The sequence below is a fragment of the Hordeum vulgare genome, chromosome 6H, assembly GCF_904849725.1.
Source record: "Hordeum vulgare subsp. vulgare chromosome 6H, MorexV3_pseudomolecules_assembly, whole genome shotgun sequence".
NCBI classification, from domain to species: Eukaryota; Viridiplantae; Streptophyta; class Magnoliopsida; order Poales; family Poaceae; genus Hordeum; species Hordeum vulgare.
In genome coordinates, this window is record NC_058523.1 from 413,224,075 (window position 1) to 413,243,256 (window position 19,182).

The 19,182-nt window shown below is 44.4% G+C and overlaps 2 protein-coding genes across 2 annotated transcripts; both read right to left on the reverse strand.

The window, feature by feature from the left end:
- Positions 1–1,695: 1,695 nt before the first annotated feature.
- Positions 1,696–3,327, reverse strand: LOC123402850 (VAN3-binding protein-like). The gene is made up of 3 exons (XM_045096810.1): positions 2,976–3,327; positions 2,508–2,877; positions 1,696–2,418 (listed from the first exon to the last, which is right to left on the reverse strand). Exons 1-3 carry the CDS (start codon positions 3,249–3,251, stop codon positions 1,904–1,906), a joined length of 1,161 nt encoding a protein of 386 aa, XP_044952745.1. The 5' UTR covers positions 3,252–3,327; the 3' UTR covers positions 1,696–1,903.
- A 7,189-nt stretch (positions 3,328–10,516) lies between these two features.
- LOC123402410 (probable aquaporin TIP2-1) lies at positions 10,517–11,803 on the reverse strand. The gene is made up of 3 exons (XM_045096334.1): positions 11,572–11,803; positions 11,202–11,452; positions 10,517–11,119 (listed from the first exon to the last, which is right to left on the reverse strand). The coding sequence occupies exons 1-3, from the start codon at positions 11,696–11,698 to the stop codon at positions 10,748–10,750; spliced, it is 750 nt and encodes a 249-aa protein (XP_044952269.1). The 5' UTR covers positions 11,699–11,803; the 3' UTR covers positions 10,517–10,747.
- Positions 11,804–19,182: the final 7,379 nt, after the last annotated feature.

Genomic DNA, 19,182 nt, shown 5'->3' on the forward strand with positions numbered 1-19,182 from the left:
CCCCCGTATCTGCTCCATATTTGGGCTGGATATGAGGGGTGTCGGTCGGCCCGGGCGTTTGAGTATCGTTTGAGAGGCGCCTAGGTCGGACGAAGTTTTGTGACCGGTCAGTGATCGGACGGTCTACCCGGGCGTTTAAGATGGGTATGAGAGATCCACTTGTAGATGCTCTAAAGAAGAGTCTAACAAAAAACAAAAATAAGTGCGAGCCAACTCGTGGTTGGATGGTTAGAGGGATAGTGGTATCCCTTAACCCACCAGGTTCAAGTTCTCATGTTTGCATTATTCCTGAATTTATTTTAGGATTTTCGACGGTACACATTCAGTGGGAGAAAACGTTCATGTCAACAACCAGACGCCTATAGTGACTTCATAAATTTTAAGATGATATATAAGCTCAGTCTTTTGGAGATGTTCAAAGAGATATGATGTACGTGTGTATGTATACGCATACGCATGTATATCAACGTCTGTTTCTGTATGGTGTTAAAAACCCAGAAATAAGTTTATTATTTCTTTAACTAAGTGTATAGTTTAATAAAAATCAGCAATAAAAAAAGCAACATGTGTTTTTTAACACGATACAGACGCAAGCGTTCATATACACTCGCGTGCATTTACCCCTACGAACGCATGTATATTAGCGTCTGTGTCTGTATTGTGTTAAAAAACTCGGAAATAAGTTCATTATATCTTTAATTAAGTGTATAGTTTAATAAAAGTCAGCATTAAAAAAAGCAACATATGTTTTTTAACACGGTATAGACGCAAGCATTCATATACACGCGCATACACTCACCCCTACGAACGCACAACTGCACATCCTACCTCTATGACCATCTTCGAAAAATTGAGTCGGCATATCATCGACTCCTCCCACTGAATGTGCATCGTCGAAAATCTTAAAATAAATTCAGGAATAAATGCAAGCACCAGAATTTGAACCTTGCTGAATACCACAGTTCCTCTAACTATTCAGTCATAGGTTGGTTGATAAAAGCAACATGTGTTACATCCACATCTAATGGTACGGTTAACAAACATCTTAAAATGGTGATCAATGTACCGATTCCTGTTGCACCTTATATTTACATGAAACCCATTAACATCTGCACAATTCCGGGTTTTAGGGCGAGTCTGCGGTAAAGTGGCGTGCGTACCACGATGTCTCCATATCTGTCCCATATTTGGGTTAGATATGAGGGGTGCCGGTTAACGCGAATGTTTGAGGATCGTTTGAGGTGCCCGGCTGGGTCGAAGTTTGATGACCGGTCAGTGATCGGACGATCTATCCAAGCGTTTGAGACGGGTATGAGAGGTACGTTTGTAGATGCTCTAATGAAGAGTCTAACAAAAAAAACGAAAATAAGTACGAACCAATTCATGATTAAATGGTTAGAGGGATAGTGTTATCCCTAGCCCATCATGGTTCAACTCCTGATTCAACTCCTGATGCTCGCATTATTCCTTTAACTAAGTTTGTAGTTTAGTAAAAAACAGCATTCAAAAAACACATATGCTACATCGATATCTAATGGTACTGTTAACAAACATCTGAACGTGGCGATCAATGTACCGATTGTTATTGCACCTTAGACTGGCTTGGTTTGGGTGTATTTTTATATACTTGTATTTATTTAACAGGTGTATAATACTGATCATATTTGATTTTCAATTAGAAAGAAAAACGATCGGTGGAGGTTTGTATATTTTACACCGGTATTTGGTTGAGAAACGCCGATCCAATCAGGGCGTTATATTTACATGGAACCATTCACGTCTGCACATTTTATTCTACTATTCTTCACGTGGACACCTCGGTCGCTCCCTGTGCTAAAACAAGCGGGCTGTCGAGGAACATACTATAGACTACTAGAAACAAAGAAGACTTCAGACATCAGACTTATGAGGCGCTAAGCCTGAGCGACTGGAAGGAATGCTCGAGCTGAGCAGTCCCGCCGGCTGCCTGCCGGAGCAGATTCTTCACCGACTCCACCCACTCCTGCTTATGCACCCTGCTCTCGCACTCGAACTCGACCAGGCCCTGCGCCGTTCTCAGCCCGAAGTGTCGCTTCTCGGGCGCCGCCGCAGAAGAGTCCGGCATGCCACAGGACTCATGCCCCGGAGGCCACGCCGGCATGTCGTCATGGACGCCGTACACGACGCTCCTCTTCTTCTTGGAGAAGGCGCCGCCGATGTGCTTGCTCTTGAGCTTGACGATCACCTGCGACCTCTTGTTGATGTACACGGACACGCGCTTCCAGCGCAGAGCGCCTTTCCGGCTGCGCTTGAGCAGCGTCCCTTCCTTGCACCATATGTCCGTGCCGCAGCTGCCGGCCTTCTCGAAGGGCGCCACCGCCGCTTTGCTCCTCGCCTCCCGCTGCTCTCTCTGCCTCAGCGCCGTGGCTCCTCGTAGAGCTGCCGCCATTTAGCAATGTCACACGCCGGCACGCGTAACAAACAATCTCGTAGTATCTAGAGATAGTACGGCGTGCGTGTTTGCTCACCTGTGGCAGCGGCGGCGGTAAGGGTCATGAGGTCGCCGGGGCTCCGGACGTCGACGGCGCCCTCTACGGCGGAGGCCACCTGGTCGTGGTCTGCCCCGGCGAGCTCGGCAAACTCGATGCAGTGCGAGGCCAGAAGCTGCGTGGCGGATGCCAGCGCTGCGTCCATCTTGGCGTCCTCTGCGTCCTCCGGGTTCGCGGCTCCCGACGCGAGGGCAGCGACCGCGGCGGCCACGCTGGCCACGGAGACCGCCGCATGGACGCGCGCCCGCTCGGCACGGGCCTTGTCCACCCTGCTGCCACCGTCCTTGTGATGGAACCACCTTCCGATCGCGTGGTGGTGCCCAGAGATGGCGCTCCTGCTCCTGCAAGGCTGCACGCGCAAAACGTGGCACATGTCATCTTAATTTACAGAACTCTCAGACTGTACGTGAGCAGAGCACTTGGCATTTGCTTTGCTTGCAATCTTACACGCTTTTTGGGGCTGTTGGTGCCGGAGGCGGCGGCGAGCGCGAGCGTCTCCGGCATGAGCATCCCGGAGAGGCGGTCGACGACGAAGTTGGAGCTCCGCCTCCCGCCGCCAACCGCCAGCACCTTGGACAGGTCCGACGCGGAGACGCTCCACGACCGCGACAGGAACTCCATGGGCTCCACCGGCGTCTGCGGCGGCTGCACTGCGCCGCCGGCGCTGTCCATGAGCAGCAGGTGATCCCTCCTCTTGGTCCTCCCCAGCAGGTACCCTTCCATCCTCACTTGTCTATTACACCGTTCGCTCGCTGTCGCACTGTGTGTTGTTTGCTGCCTCCGGCTGGTGATGGATGCGTCGCTGATGCGTGCCTCGCCAGCTACTTATGGGGGCCCGGCGAGCTGAGGCCGCACGAAGCACGGGAAGGAGGCTGTTTGGGCGGCAGGACACACCAAGACGGAGCTGCCGCCCCTGTCGCGTCGCAGCGGCGGGGCGGGTGACACGTAGCACTGTAACGGCGTCGCTTGCGGTTGCGGAGTAGCCATTGCGGTCCGTGTACGCTGCACCTGAGAGATGGGACGGTGCGTAGGAGACAGGCTCGTCGGGATTTGGTCACTTCTCTTGCATGGTGGAGTATAAAAAGTTGGACGAACGAACGAAAGGACACATCCGAATCGTGAGCCAGCAAGCCCTACCGTCTTTGCTAATTTATTAGTACCTCCGTCCAAGTGTATAGGGCATGCGCGTAGTTCTAGGTTGTCAATTTAACTAGCTAAATATATATTATATGTGATAAAAATTACATATCAGAAACTACATTCCCACATAAATCTAATGGTATATTTTTTATTACATATAATATATATTTAGCTAGTTAAATTGATAACCTAAAACTACGCGCATGCCCTATACACTTGGACGAAGGTAGTACTGTAGTTCAGTTCTGTATTACTGTCCGGACCGGCCAGCCGAGAGATGAATCTCAAGTCGGAGCAAACGGACATGAGTCCGATCGTGGGACGGGCTCCAAAACATCCAATTTGTCACTTGACTTGCCAAATGTCTGCAGTATCTGATGCCACATATATTAAACAACTATAATGCTAGACTCATAGGCTGCCTCAGGGCTAGTCATAGTGAGGGATAACTTCAAATTGTTTAATTAACGCGCTTGTTCTTCTCTCAAAACCAGATTAATAATGCGAAGTTCAAATATGAAAAAAAAAATTATTTCTATATTTTCCAATAATTGATCTTGTGATGCAATCTAGTTTTTCATGTATCTCTTTTTAGTGTAGGAGCCAGGTTGCCAACTAGCTTAGAGCATCTCTAGCAGATCCCACATAAATGATCAAATCCGTAATTTTTTTATATTTTACAGTTTTGGTCGTAAAAAGTGTGCAGAACAAAAACCGCACATGTGGTTCAATTCATAAAAAATTGAAGGAGCACGGTAAAGCCACAGCCAAAACCCTTATTTTTGAAGGTTGGAAGACCGATTCTAGGGGGGGCCGTATACCGGCCAAACATCGTCGGAGCAAACACGCCGTCGTGGAGTTTGTCGGAATCCGCCCTAAACTTATCGGAATTCATCACCGCACGTCGGGAAAAGCCGATGGACGAGCTCGACCTCGCCATGGCCTCGCGTGACCTCAGCATGGCCGTCGAAATCCTCCCAGCGCGGCAGGCAAAGGGGCACGGCTCGGACAGCGCGGCTGGCAACAGAGCAAGTCGCTCACGACGGAGGCGACGGGGCATGGCCGGCGGACAACAAGGCGTGGCCGACGAGGCTGGGCGCGACTGGCGTGGTGATGGGGCGCAGTCGACGGGGACGGGCTGCGGCCAACGGGCGACGGAGCATGACCGACGGACAACGAGGCGCGGTCGACGGACAACGGGGCGCGTCTGATGGGGTTGGACGCGGTCGGTGTGGCCAACACGGTCGGTTGGAGGAAGGGGCGGCGACCGTCGGACCGGAGGAATGAGCTCTTTACCGTAGTTTTACAGTTTCTTTTCGGACATAGCCAAAATGAATCTTTAAAATGTTTTTTACGATGTCAAGATGTTCTTAAAACCGCCTTTTAGATCTTCATTGGGCTTTTAAATAGAAAAGTCAAAAAAGTAAAGCAATCCTGCAGTAATCATGCCCGCATGCATCCCACATTTTTTAGAAATATGCATTTCTGCTTTTAAATATTCCTCGGTTTCTTTATGTAAGTTGTATTTGTTTTTTAAAGGTCAAATGAGTGCATGTTTGACCAATTTTTAAAAAATAATAATAAATATCCATAATATGAAATTTACATCATTTGATCCGCTCATGAAACATAGTTTCATATTTTATCTATTAGGTATTACAAAGTTGTTATGTTATTTTATAATCTTGGTCAAACATTTAAATGATGGGTTTGCATGGAAACCAATACACATAATATTCTAAAACAGATGGAGTACGAAGCAATCAAGCCACACGAATTATGCCGAGTCAAAGCTTTGCTACTTCTACGAAAGTTATTAACGTAAACTGACATATGAGATGATCTGGCATGATTGGTTGGAAGAAGATGTAGCATTTTTTGTCCTCGGCATGACCGATTTAATCCAACTTCAATCCAGTTTGTGATTTAATCTGGTACATGACCGGTTTATTGGGGTCAACCTTTCTCTACACTTCCTCCTCCATCAGATCATAATGCAGCCAATGTGGAGTTAACTCCTTCGTCTTTTTCACGGCATTAGAACATTTACGGTGGGACGCCTCAAATGATCAATTATACGTCTGTGAACGCGTTCGTCAGTGACCAGGCAGAAGAGAGAAGGAAGAAAAGTGATCCAATCAAACCCCTCCTATTATTCCTATACGTCCGGATTGTCGGCTGCTCCACAATATCGACCCCATGCTAGGGCAAAGTCCATGATGTACCAAAAAAGACATAATTTATGTAGCGGACGAACAAAAAATTTAAAGAAACACACTTCCCTCTATCATTACTAGCAAAACAGCTCGTGCGTTGTAACAAAAAAAATAACGCATGCTCCTAACTCAATAACCGAGATTCAAGACCCTAATAAGTCCACGTTCTTTATTTTAACATGACATCAGTGCCCATAAAATTAAAGGCAATTGAACATGTCAATTCTAATCTCTCTCTCTCTCGGCATAAGATCAGAAATTTATTTCATTTTCCCCTATGAGGTTTTGCCGTCACGTGCATGTGTGTTTATAGATGATTTTTTCGTCTCCAATCTGATTTTGCTGAGGTGTTCATTTTCTATCTGAATTTACACCGATACGAAATAAAGACGTATCGTGCATTATGATTAAGGTTGCACCCTAAACAATGTGTTAAAATATTTACAGGTAAAATAACATAATATTCAGATTCTACACATTTTTAATCAATTTTCTTATATAACATGTTTAAATTGAAGTTACGGTTTATAAAATACGACTTAAAAACACATGATATGGATTGTAGGTTGAATTTAAGAAACCGAGGGGCTTTTGCGAAACGCAAAACATTTTCTTTGGGTCACTTAAAACAGTATGGAGAGTTAATTATCAAAAATCACAAGGGGATTTCTACAAAATGAAACGTTCTTGTTTGTTTGCACTTAAATCTGTACTGCGCCAGGTGTAACTATAGGGGATTTTCTCCAAAATTGTCGACGATGTATGGACAGAAGCAATCGATAGTTTATTATTAGGTACTCCCTCCGTCCCTAAATATAAGACCTTTTAGAGATTTCATACTACATACGGATGTATGTAGTCATATTTTAAAATGTAGATTCACTCATTTTACTCCGTATCTAGTCTATAGTGAAATTTCTAAAAGGTCTTATATTTAGGAACGGAGGGAGTAAATATTAGGTATAGATTAGCGGTAGATGGATTGTAAAAGACAACATCGCCCTTTTATTTTGTTAGGAGGGGGGTGTAGAAATGAATACCTTTTTGGAATTGCGGAGGTGAATTAAACTTGGTTAAGTTCAGTTTTTTTACTGGAATGGAGACGGAAAATGAAAAAATTGTTCGGATGGGACACACATGAAAACAAAACTTTTTATGTTTATGTGAATATGAAATTTCCGTTTTATGTTCGCTTTGTGACCCAACCATCAAGCAACACACAATGACATAACGAGCGTACCAAAATGTCCCATGTGAGCCCAACTTCTACTACCACACACTTACTCAAATAGACACACGCAATTGTCCATTGATATTTCAATACTATACTATTCTTCTAAAAAACATAATCATTTTAGTTTTAGCCATTTTAATAATTCATTAATTTTTGTTTGTGTTTTTATAGTTGGTTCAAGGTTTTTTTAATTCCAGTCAACACCCATTTGCATTGTCTTGTTCGCTCCCTCTCCATGTTAGTTTTCGATAATACTTGTTTGCATACTCCTTTGTGTTATTTATGTACTTTTTCTCCTTTTCGGAAAAAAAATGGAAATAAAATGTGGTAGCACCTTGTTTCGTCTCTTTCTGCTATATTTTCATCTCTTGCGGTAAATATAATTTTACTTACCAGTTTTTGGGCTTTATTTTAGGTGGTTTAGATTTTATTTAGTATTGCCTTCCTCCTTGGGAGAGATCCGTGAGGATCTTACTTGGGTTTAATAAAGCTTCTCTTCATGCCAAGAAGATGGATGCCGGTGATTATGCTATCAAGTTTCACGTGTGGTCAAAAGTTGATGGTTTTGATTGGGCTCTCACTGCGGTTTATGGAGGGGCGCAACATGAGCACAAGCCCGCCTTCCTTGCTGAATTGGAAAGTATCTATGGGGATAAGAATTTGTCCATTTTGATGGGAGAAGGTTTAAATAGTATTCGTTGGAGCGACGAGAATAATAACGATAATTTTGATGGTAGATGATCATTCATGTTTAATACTATTTTTGAGAATTTTGACTTGCGAGGAATAACTATTACAGGTCGACGATATACTTGGTTAACAATCTAGACAATCCGAGATATGAAAAGTTGGCCCGTGTTTTACCAATTGTGGAATGGAAACACAAATTTCTTTTGTAATGGTCCGGGCATTACAAAGGAGTTTGACTGGTAATACATCCTCACTCATTGACACTCGTGAAGAATATCATGTGGGGAACAAGACGACCTTCTCTTTTGAATTGTTGTGGTATGAAAAGAAAAAAAATCTGGAGTTTGTGGCTTCAGAATGGGCCAAAAAATAGATGTAACATAAGTGTTGAACGATGGCAATACAAAATCAGCCATTTTAGACTATTTTGCAGGGTTGGGCTAATAAGAGTGGGTTTTATAAAGTTGAAAAAGGAAGAATCATTAGCCTTATTGATGAGTTAGACATTAAGCCCGAAGTGACACCCACCTTCTCAATAGAGCGTGCCACTAAAAGAGAGGTTGAAGAGAGTTTGATTAAACTTATGAGGGGAGAGGAGACCAAATGTGCTCAACGTGTCAAAGTAAAGGAGGTGTGGGAGCGGGATAACAACACTCAGTTTTTCCATTTGGTTTCCAATGGAAACATAGAAATAAGAAGACAATTCAGCTTAAACAAGATGAGGGCATCATTGTAGGTCAAGAAAACTTTACTTCCTACATCTCAAACTTTTATAAGAAGCGTCCCAAAGCCCATGTGCCTAAGTTCATGTCAACAGATGCAAACATGATTGGGCGTATTCCGTGGTTTGTCCCGAAGAGAATGTGTGTTGACAACGCCTTTCACGGAGAAGGAAGTTCATGAGGCGATATTGCAAATGAACAATAAGAAGGTGATGGGGGCTAATGGATTTCCTTCGAAAATCTACGGTTAAGGGAGACTTGTTGCCAATATTTCATGATTTGTTTAATGGCGAATTTTAGTTGTTTAAGCTTAATTTTGGAACGGTTACCTTGCTACCCAAGAAGAAAGAGGTTGTGCGAATTGAGCAATTTAAGCCTATTTTCTTTCTTGATGTTAGTTTTAACTATATTTTTTACCAAGTGGATACAAATCAACTAATTGTGATAGGCCATACCGTGAGTTGCTTTACACAAGCTCTCTTCATGCATGGGCGCCGCATTCTAGAGAGGGTGCTTGTATTGCATGAAACTATTCATGAGATCCGTTCTAAGAAACTCGATGGCGTTACCTTTAAAGTGAATTTTAGAAAGGCTTGCAATAAAGTTAAATGATGTTTTATGCAACCCCAGGCATTGCAAACGAAGGGTTTTGAGCCTACCCGACGGCAACAAGTTCAAACTTTTCTTCATGGAGGTAGTGTGGGGATCAAGGTGAAAGGTCACATTGGGCATTCTTTTCAGACCCAGAAAGGTCTGTGATAAGGTGATTCTTTGTCGCCGGTACTTTTAATACCGATCATCTTTCAATTTCCACATCTTATTGTTAGTAACTAACAACGGGATCTCGACACTCTTGATAATTCCCACATATTTATGAAAATCTGCATCGAGCGAACCTTTTATTCCTGCATATAATTCCATTTCTTCATGATACATTACAAAATTCCGAGGCGAGACTTTTATTGGGATCGTGTAATAAGCACCTTCTATCTCACCTTGCCCAGGGGAGCAAATCTCGGTTTTTAAGCAACGACATCGAGATAATTTTGAACCATCTATATTGAGAATTATACCCGTAAGTTATTTTTATTGTCATCCAATTACAGTGTGGTGTTTGAAAAGCCCGAAGTAACCAACCGATATGTTGGTATACGATATTCGCATGATCTAATGATGTAAGTAAACATTAACATGTTATATGAAACACTGATAACATAATAAAGACGTGATCTCAAAGTAATTCATAAATTTGGTCTATCTAACACCCGTTTTATGATAACAATGGGTTCTCATTGTTGAGGGCATCCTTGTTTTTCTTTTGACAATGCCTATGGTTAGAAAAACAAGATCATAAAAAAATACATGAGCTAGTTTTAAAAGAATGAATCGAGATCCATTTGATGTTTATTTTTTCACACATGCAATTGAGTTTTTCCTAAACTCGTATTCATAAGAGCATCTACAGCTGGATTCCTTAAACCTGTCTCAAATGTCTAGACAGCCTGCTTGGTCAGTGACAAGTCACAAAAAATCGATCCAGCCAGACCCCTCATATCCATCTCAAACATCAGGACTGACGACACCCTTCAAATCCATCTTAAATATGGGAACGATATGAGGGCTCGCGGACGCGGCCGGTGAGTCCGTCACATAGGGCACGACCTCATCCCAAAGAATTTTTTTTTCTCTTTCTTTATTCATTCTTGTATTTCTCTCTCTTCTTCTCCACCAACCACGTGCAAGTAATAGGACATATGAGAAAAATACGAAAAATATGAGAGGTGCGGTTGTGCGAAGAAACGATAGGGGTTCAAAATTACATGGATCCCGAGCTCGAGACACAAACTCTCCGAGAACGGGGCAGGTCGGACTGGGAGGGAGAGGGGGGATGGGATAGGAGAGTAAGAAGATGAACAATACGTGGAAAAGAAAGGATTGAAGAAAGAAGAATTCGTTCTGGCCGCTTCCAACGTCCCGAAGCCATTCTGAAAAAGAAAACCAGTTCACAGGCAGTCCCTTTTTTTTTCTTTTTGTTCCAAACGAGGACTGCCGAACGAAAATATTTTATATGGAATTGAATCGAAAGGGAAACACGAAGGCCGTGACCGTGACACACCATTTGTACACAACCTTTGATCATCACATCACACTACGAAGAGCAAAGCAACGATGCAAATTCAGAGACGGGTCGAGCATCCGTTCGGCTCATGCGCCAATTCACGCGTAGTCCTGGTCGGCGACTGGCTGGTAGGACGCGATGAACACGTCGCCGTACACGAACCCGGCGAGGCCACCTCCGATGAGCGGCCCGACCCAGTAGACCCAGTTGCCAGCGAAGTTGCCGGCGGCGACGGCCGGGCCGAAGGAGCGGGCGGGGTTCATGGAGCCCCCGCTGAAGGGGCCGGCGGCGAGGATGTTGGCGCCGACGATGAAACCGATCGCGATGGGCGCGATGGTGCCGAGGGACCCCTTCTTGGGGTCCGCCGCCGTGGCGTACACCGTGTACACCAGCGCGAAGGTGATGACGATCTCCATCACCACGCCCTCGAACTCGTTCATGCCGGCCGCCACAGCGTGCGTCGGGATGGCCTGCGTTTACAGTTCACCGGTAAGTTGGACGGCAAATTGCACGGCAGGCAGTGTGCGATCACATCGTGCGGCAAGTACCCACCTTTCCGTGGGTGACGAACTTGAGGAGGAAGCAGGCGGCGGCAGAACCGAGCAGCTGGGCCACCCAGTAGAAGATCCCGGTGAGGATGGTGATGTGGCCGCCGACGGCAAGGCCGAAGGTCACGGCGGGGTTGAGGTGGCCGCCGGAGATGTTGGCGGCGATTGCGACACCGACGAAGAGGGCGAAGGCGTGGGCGATCGCGATCGCCACAAGGCCAGCCGGGTCGAGGGCGCCGTCCTCGGTGAGTTTGCCTGCACGATCCAAATCATCACTTACTAGCGCTGAAGCACTGAACTGTGTACTACGTGTCATACATTCATACTGATCGCCAATGGATTTACAGAGAGGGTTCACACTTTGACGGACTAACCATAGGCAATGGCGGACCCAACGCCGGCGAACACGAAGAGGAGGGTGGCGATGAACTCCGCCACGTACGCCCTGATGGACGTGGCGCTGAAGGAGTCACCGCAGCTCCCGAATGCGAGCTTCACCATTCTGCTTTCACTCTCTCTTACCACCCTGGAAAATTATTGTCTGTACTACACACTCAAAGAGGGCTTATGGCTTTAACACTGATGAGCGAAGTTTCTTCAACATTAGGACCCTTTTATACACGCGAAATCGTGCTAACAGCTTAATGGCCAGCTCCATTTGCGGACTAGAGTATTTCAGGGCGGTGCGGATGATTACCACAAACTGTTTAATTTAAGGATTAGCTTGGTCTATGATTGGTACTACTAGGCCGCCCAACCGCACTTTGCATTGTTCAAATGTGTCGTTGCTATTATGAACTTCTAGATAGTATTTTATCTCATCCTGTGATGAGATAATATTTGGTTAATGGGGGCAATTAGATCGCTGGGAGGTTTCGCTGGGCCGTCCTTGTTGCATCTGTTGATGCTTCTCATGAAACCAAGTCAAGTTATTCAGCTGATCAGCTCGATCTCTCAATGCTTTCTGAACTTTTATATACTTCGTAAAGTTGAAATCATGTTCGTTTTAAATGGCACTTTATCGGCTTGATTGATCAAATAGCTATTGCTAAACAGTTGCTCAAATGTGTTATGGAGCTGGTTCGGTGAACTTTCCCATAAGTTGTCAATGTTTGGGCTGTTTGCAAAAATCCCAATAAAGTCCATGCAGAATGTTCACGGGTTACAACACTACGAACAGTTCTGTCTGATAATGCAGATTTCAAATACTCCCTCCGTCCATAACTAGTTCTGATACATTCATTTATATCCATATCTGCGACAAGTAATCCGGAACAGAGGGAGTACCAAACACATCCTGGTTTAAGAAAAAACTGAACTGCCATTGGGTAGTGTATGCTGTAGACAGAAATCTGTCTTCTATGGTTCTCCATAACAGGATAAATATTAATATTGAAAAACTGCATCATTTCGCAACTTTGTGCATACTGTATTAATAAATTTTGTTGGTGATGTTTTGGAATATTACGGAACTTCAGAATATGTTAGCATATTTTTTGGCCTCTCTGTGGTACACTTAACATGCATTAATAGGTGGCGAGGTTTTATGTGGTGTAGCAAACAAAATTGCTCCTCGGGGAGTCATCACTTTACTCAATTTTACCCAGCCTGTCTGTTCCAAACAATGTCGGAAACTGTTTACTCCTTTGGGGAGTATATCGTTTAACAGTGGACCAGGAAGAGCTATTTTCAATTCAGCTAAGCAATGTTTACTAGATACACTAACTAAAATATGGTGAAAAAAGTGAATATTTGAATAGTTTGGCCAAGTGATGAACGTGACAGCAACCAATGGAGAATTCTGCGTCCTCCAAAGTCGGCAGGTCAAACGATGTAAATTCTGCCAAGTTAGCATTAGGTACAGCAATTGAAAAATTGTAGTGATGATTAAGACTTAGTCCCTTGGTTTATTCATTGTGAGATTTCTAATGCCTTTCCTTCGAAGGAAATTGGGGTTTCAAAGAGCATTCTTATTGCGCTGATATCGGAGTTCTTGATTCTTGAAACTACGGTTGCCGGCAGTGGCGGATCCAGGACCCAGGCGGGGGCGGGAGAGAAGGGGGGGGGGGAGCTTGCCCAGGGGCGTGAAGAATGAACACAATGTTGACTACTATAACATCTCATGCACTGTTGTGACACTGTAGCAAGCCTAGGGCCCGGGGATTGGCCCAATCCTAGCTCCGCCCCTGGTTGCGGGATGGTGATAATCGATAGAGAAGAACTTTTTTTGCAACAATGACGCTTCTGAATTAGCGGGTAGACACCCCGATGACCTGTTGTTTGTGTGGATTTCACTTTAGGTGTAATTTCAATGGAAATTCATCGTTTCATTCCTTTCGGACAGAGTATTTCATTACTTTTTGTAGTACACAAAAAAATCAAATATTTTTTACATTATTTTGTGAATTATCAAAATATTTGGATGGATCACAGTCAATTTCAAGTGAATATTTCGACCCTTTGGCCGGAATGAAAATCGAAATCACTGAATTTCAGTGAAATTCAATAAATAAATGAAACCCACTGTGACATACTAATGCGCATCGAGCTCTAATCCCAGCAAGTCAAAGTCTTACCAGAGAAAGATGTAAGATGTTGTGTTCCCAGTCACGCAAGCCATGCGCAAACCATGATGTCATTCAAACACAGTACTTAATAGGCTTGAGAAAGTTGCAAGAATCTTCCGGAATATTTCATACTATATTATCCTGCCGTTCTGCGACGCCAGCAAGTTTGCGACTTGCTAGAAAACGTTTTGGCGGTGCAGTGGGTAGCTCTTTTTGGTTACGAACGGAGGCTCATAGGCACTAACTTGCAGGGATTAGGTTTGTTTTCCGCTTGTCCGGGTCTCTTGATTATTCAGCGGCAGCACTAAGCCGTGGCGTGCTGTCGTTTAATAAGACACCTTTTGTTCTTTACAGATTTATTATACATTAGGCTTCATTATTTATTTTTGAAAAACTATGGATTTATTTATCTTCAATCATGATAGTACAGTGAACAACACAAATAATGAAAATACATTTAGATATATAGACCACCTACCGATATATCTGGCCATGGGCCGGGCCGGGCCGGGCTTGGGCCAGGCCCTAAAAAGCCCACAGTAGAAAACTGAGGGCCAGGCCTTACCATGGAGCCTACTTTGAAGCCTAAGCCCGACCCATCTGTTGAAAAGCCCGTCGGACTTGGGGTCGTGGGCCGGGCCTCTTCCTTAAAATCAGAATATGTCAAGCCCAAGCCCGGCCCGGCCCAGCTGGTAGGCTCAAAACTCAGGTCCAAGTCCGGCCCACGGGCAAGCCCATAGGGCCTAGGCCCTGGATTTTGGGGGCGGGCCTAGGCGGGCTGGCATGGCCGGGCCGGAGATGGCCAGGTATGCCTACCGACGACCACAAACACTAAAACGAGTCGGAGGAGTGCCGCACTAATCGTCCCTCCCTCGTGAGAGCCAAAGAAAACTTGTTATAATAGAGAGTTAGGAAGTCGTCGTGTTAAGGCATCATAGAATCAACGCACTAGAACATCAACCACAGTTGATGAAGAGTAGAGTAGATCGGAAGGATCTAAAGTGAGGACACACGAACGTAGACAAACTATGAACAGATCCGAGCAGATCCAGCAATACAGTTCCACCAGAGACACATCTTCACGACGATTCTAGGCACACCACCGACACGGTGGCTAGACGGGAAGAACCTTATTCCTTCTTCAGGGAACCGGCATTGTCTTGCTTTCCTGAACAAGACACAAACTCTAATAAAATACAAAAAAAAACTAAAAAGGAAGCCCTCCCGCCGGCAAAGACCGGGTTCCACCGCGCATCCATGGCCCTAAGGCCACTGGAGACGAGGTGGATCAGCGCCAGCACCGGCGAGAGACGAAAGAACCCTAAGTTTTTCACACCAGCATATGTGTAAGTATACCATGCCATATACATGTAAATATCTTAGGCTTCCTTCGGTTCATAGATAGAAAAGTCATAACAACAAGAAAATTATAGAAAATAAGATGACATGTATCTTAAATTCTATAAAGGAAAAGAAAAAAAGAGTCGTCTTTTTGGTCATTTCATAGGATTTTTTTCACTAAATTTAGACTAATATTTATTTTCCTACACTACAAGAAATATGCTCATACATGACGCAATATTTTCATCGCTACATCGTCACGGTTTTTAATTTACAACGATCTTACGACAAAAAACCAAGCGTCGAAAACGAGGCGTAAAAACAGACAGAAGCGACGTTTTGATCAAATCGCCGTAACTTTTACGACGATTCCTGGATCGTCGTAACCTTTACGACAATCCTAAATCGTCGTTGGAAATCTAACCCAATCCTACGTGGTAAAATTATGACGAAATCAAAACGTCATGGCTGTAATGAGCACAACCCATTTCAATTGATCACATGGGCTAGTTTTATTTTTTGGGGCTTTTCTTATTGGGCTTCTTTTGGGGCCTTAGCCTAGTTACACCCACCTCTAGTATTTTGTTTCGAATTTTTTTCATCATTATAATTTGGGCCCTGGCCTTTTAGTGTCCAAATACATTTGGTCCAGTTCAGTTTTGGTCTTTTTTCATTTTTAAATTCACCAACTTTTTTCTTTTCTTTTATGCCGTTAATGGATCTATAAATAACAACACATACAACTTTAAAGCCCATACACATAAATCTGAAGCATCTCTAAATGACAGCCCACACCACAAAGTTTGAAGCACATTCCAAGATCTGATAATATAGCCAAAACCTGTAGCACAACCAAAATGTGCTATCAAACCTGTAGCACAATCTGGTACAAAATTACACAACCAAGTGCACAACATCCGCTACCAAACCAAGTGCTATCACAAAATCTGCTACCAAACCAAGTGCTTGTTGGGGAATGTTTCATGGGAAACAAAATTTTCCTACGCACACGAAGACCTATCATGGTGATGTTCATCTACGAGAGGAAGATTGGATCCACGTACCCTTGTAGATCGCTAAGCGCGAAGCGTTAAGAAACGCGGTTCATGTAGTGGTACAACTTCGTGATTCAAATCACCGTCGTCCCACGATCCGTTCCGATCTAGCGCCGAACGGACGGAACCTCCGCTTTCAGCACACGTACAACTCGATGACGATCTCGACCTTCTTGATCCAGCAAGAGAGACAGAGAAGTAGATGAGTTCTTCGACAGCGTGACGGCGCGCCGGTGGTGGTGATGATCTACTCCTGTAAGGCTCCGCCCGAGCTCCGCAGAAATCCGATCTAGAGGAAGAACTACGTGGTATAAGTTTGAGTTGCACGTGGCAAAGTTGTGTCTCAAAAGCCCTAAAACCACCAATATATATAGGAGGAGGGGAGGGGCTAGCCTTGGGACTCAAGGGAGCCCCAAGGGCACCGGCTGATTGGGAGGAGGTGGACTCCTGCCCCAATTCGGTTTGGGGGAAGGAGTCCACTCCTTCCTTCCCACCTCCCTCTTTCCTTGTTTTTTCTTTTCCTTTGGTTTTTTCCACTTGTGGCGCCATAGCCCTCTTGGGATGGTCTCACTAGCCCACTAAGGGCTGGTGCGCCACCCTAGGGTTACTGGGCTCACTCCCGGGTGGGTGGGCCCCTCCCGGTGAATACCCGGAACCCATTCGTCACTCCCGGTACAGTGCCGGTAATGCCCGAAATCTTTTCGGTGACCAAATGAAACCATCCTATATATCAATCTTAGTTTCCGGACCATTCCGGAAACCCTCGTGACTTCCGTGATGTCATCCGGGACTCCGAAAAACCTTCGGTCACCAACACATATAACTCACCTATACTAAAACATCATCGAACCTTAAGTCTGCTCACTCTGCGGGTTCGAGAACTATGCAGACATGACCCGAGACACTCCTCGGTCAATATCCAATAGTGGTACCTGGATGTTCATATTGGATCCTACATATTCTACAAAGATCTTATCGGTTGAACCTCTGTGCGAAGTTTTCATATAATCCCGTATAACATTCCCTTTGTCCTTCGGTATGTTACTTGCCCGAGATTTGATCGTTGATATCCTATACCTATTTCAATCTCGTTACTGGCAAGTCTCTTTACTCGTTCCGTAATACAAGATCCCGTGACTTACACTTGAGTCACATTGCTTGCAAGGCTTGTATGCGATGTTGTATTACCGAGTGGGCCCCGAGATACCTCTCCGTCACACGGAGTGACAAATCCTAGTCTTGATCCATGCTAACTCAACGGACACCTTCGGAGATACCTGTAGAGCACCTTTATAGTCACCTAGTAACGTTGTGACATTTGATACACACAAGGTATTCCTCCGGTGTCAGTGAGTTACATGATCTCATGGTCATAGGAATGAACACTTGACACACAGAAAACAATAGCAACAAAATAACATGATCACATGCTACGTTCATAGTTTGGGTCTAATCCATCACATGATTCTCCTAATGAAGTGATATAGTTATCAAGTGACAACACTTGTATATGGTCAGAAAACCTTAACCATCCTTGATCAACTGGCTAGCCAACTAGAGGCTTGCTAGGGACATTGTTTTGTCTATATATCCACACATGTGTCTATGCTTTCATTCAATACAATTATAGCATGTATAATAAACGATTATCTTGAAACAGGAAATATAATAATAACTATTTTATCATTGCCTCTAGGGAATATTTCAACAGTGCTATCTCCATATGTTATCAAGTGCACAAAAACTGCTACCAAAATCTGTTTTGCTTGATGGACGATGCTTGGTCAGAACTGTTAGAGCATATATCTCCATATGTGGTTTTGGTAATTGATGACAATTTCTATGGACTAATGGTTGCCTTAAGTTATATTTATAGGATTTGTCCATAGGCATTTCTTGAAGTCCATCTATCGGGTTCAAGGAGTTTATATGATGACCAAGATGTTATTCAAGGTATTATCCAAAGAATGGTCATAGAAACACTAGGTTGATCAAGATCTCAGACAAAGAGTAAATCAAGATGATCAACACACAAAGCGTATAAGATGTACCGAGAGGGATCAAGTGATCCCATGATATGGTAAGCATTGTCCATTACGTGTTTGTGTACTAACCCATGGTCTTTGTGAGACTCCTATGTGGGGGTTATGTGTGTTTCCATTGGGCTTGCGTCAAAAGGAAGATCTCATACAACCCATGAAGGATGACGTCAAGTGGTGATCGTCATCAAGATTGTGGTGTGCAAGTTCAAGTGGATCAGCACGAATATATCATTGAAACTATTGTCAATGATCATGTGTTGATAAGGACAACCTCATGTGCTAACAAGGACAAGATCAAGATAAGCATTCCTGAGCACTATATGCTTGATTCTTGTGGATGTTCACATGGTGGACAAATGAAGATGAATACATAAGCTAGGCTTTCCGCATTATGTATGGGAAAGCTACTTGAAGACTTCATCATGTCTTTCTTTCAACTTGAGCCAAGAAGGAACAACAACATCAAGCTCAGGTGAAAGGGCTAACTCAAAGGTATCAGTTCCTTTGACGTTAGTTGTGCGGAGTGATGATCAGCGAATAAAAGTATACACTCAAGTATGGATCATCAGTACTCTTTTATGATTCTTGAGTCCTTAGGGATCCCGCACTATTAAGAGGGGATCACAGGTTTTGCGATGAACTTGCTCAAACTACATCATCACTCTCTGATCAGACCACATCTCCACTGTTTTGTTGTTATCTGAAAACAGAACCAGTGCCTCGGACATCCGGCTTTCTCCGGACGTCCGAGGACCGGATGACCGACTAGTTCGGATATCTGGAATCCTATACCAGAGTAATCAGAGCCATATAACTCGGACTTCCGGCTCCCTCCGGACGTCCGAGGCCTGGATGTCCGGCCAAGTCCCGGAAATCCGGAAGCCTGCACCAGTAGAAGTTGAGTTCTATATCTCGGAAATCCGGCTCCCTCCGGACGTCCGAGCGTCGGACGTCCGACACCCGTCGGAAATCCGGAACCT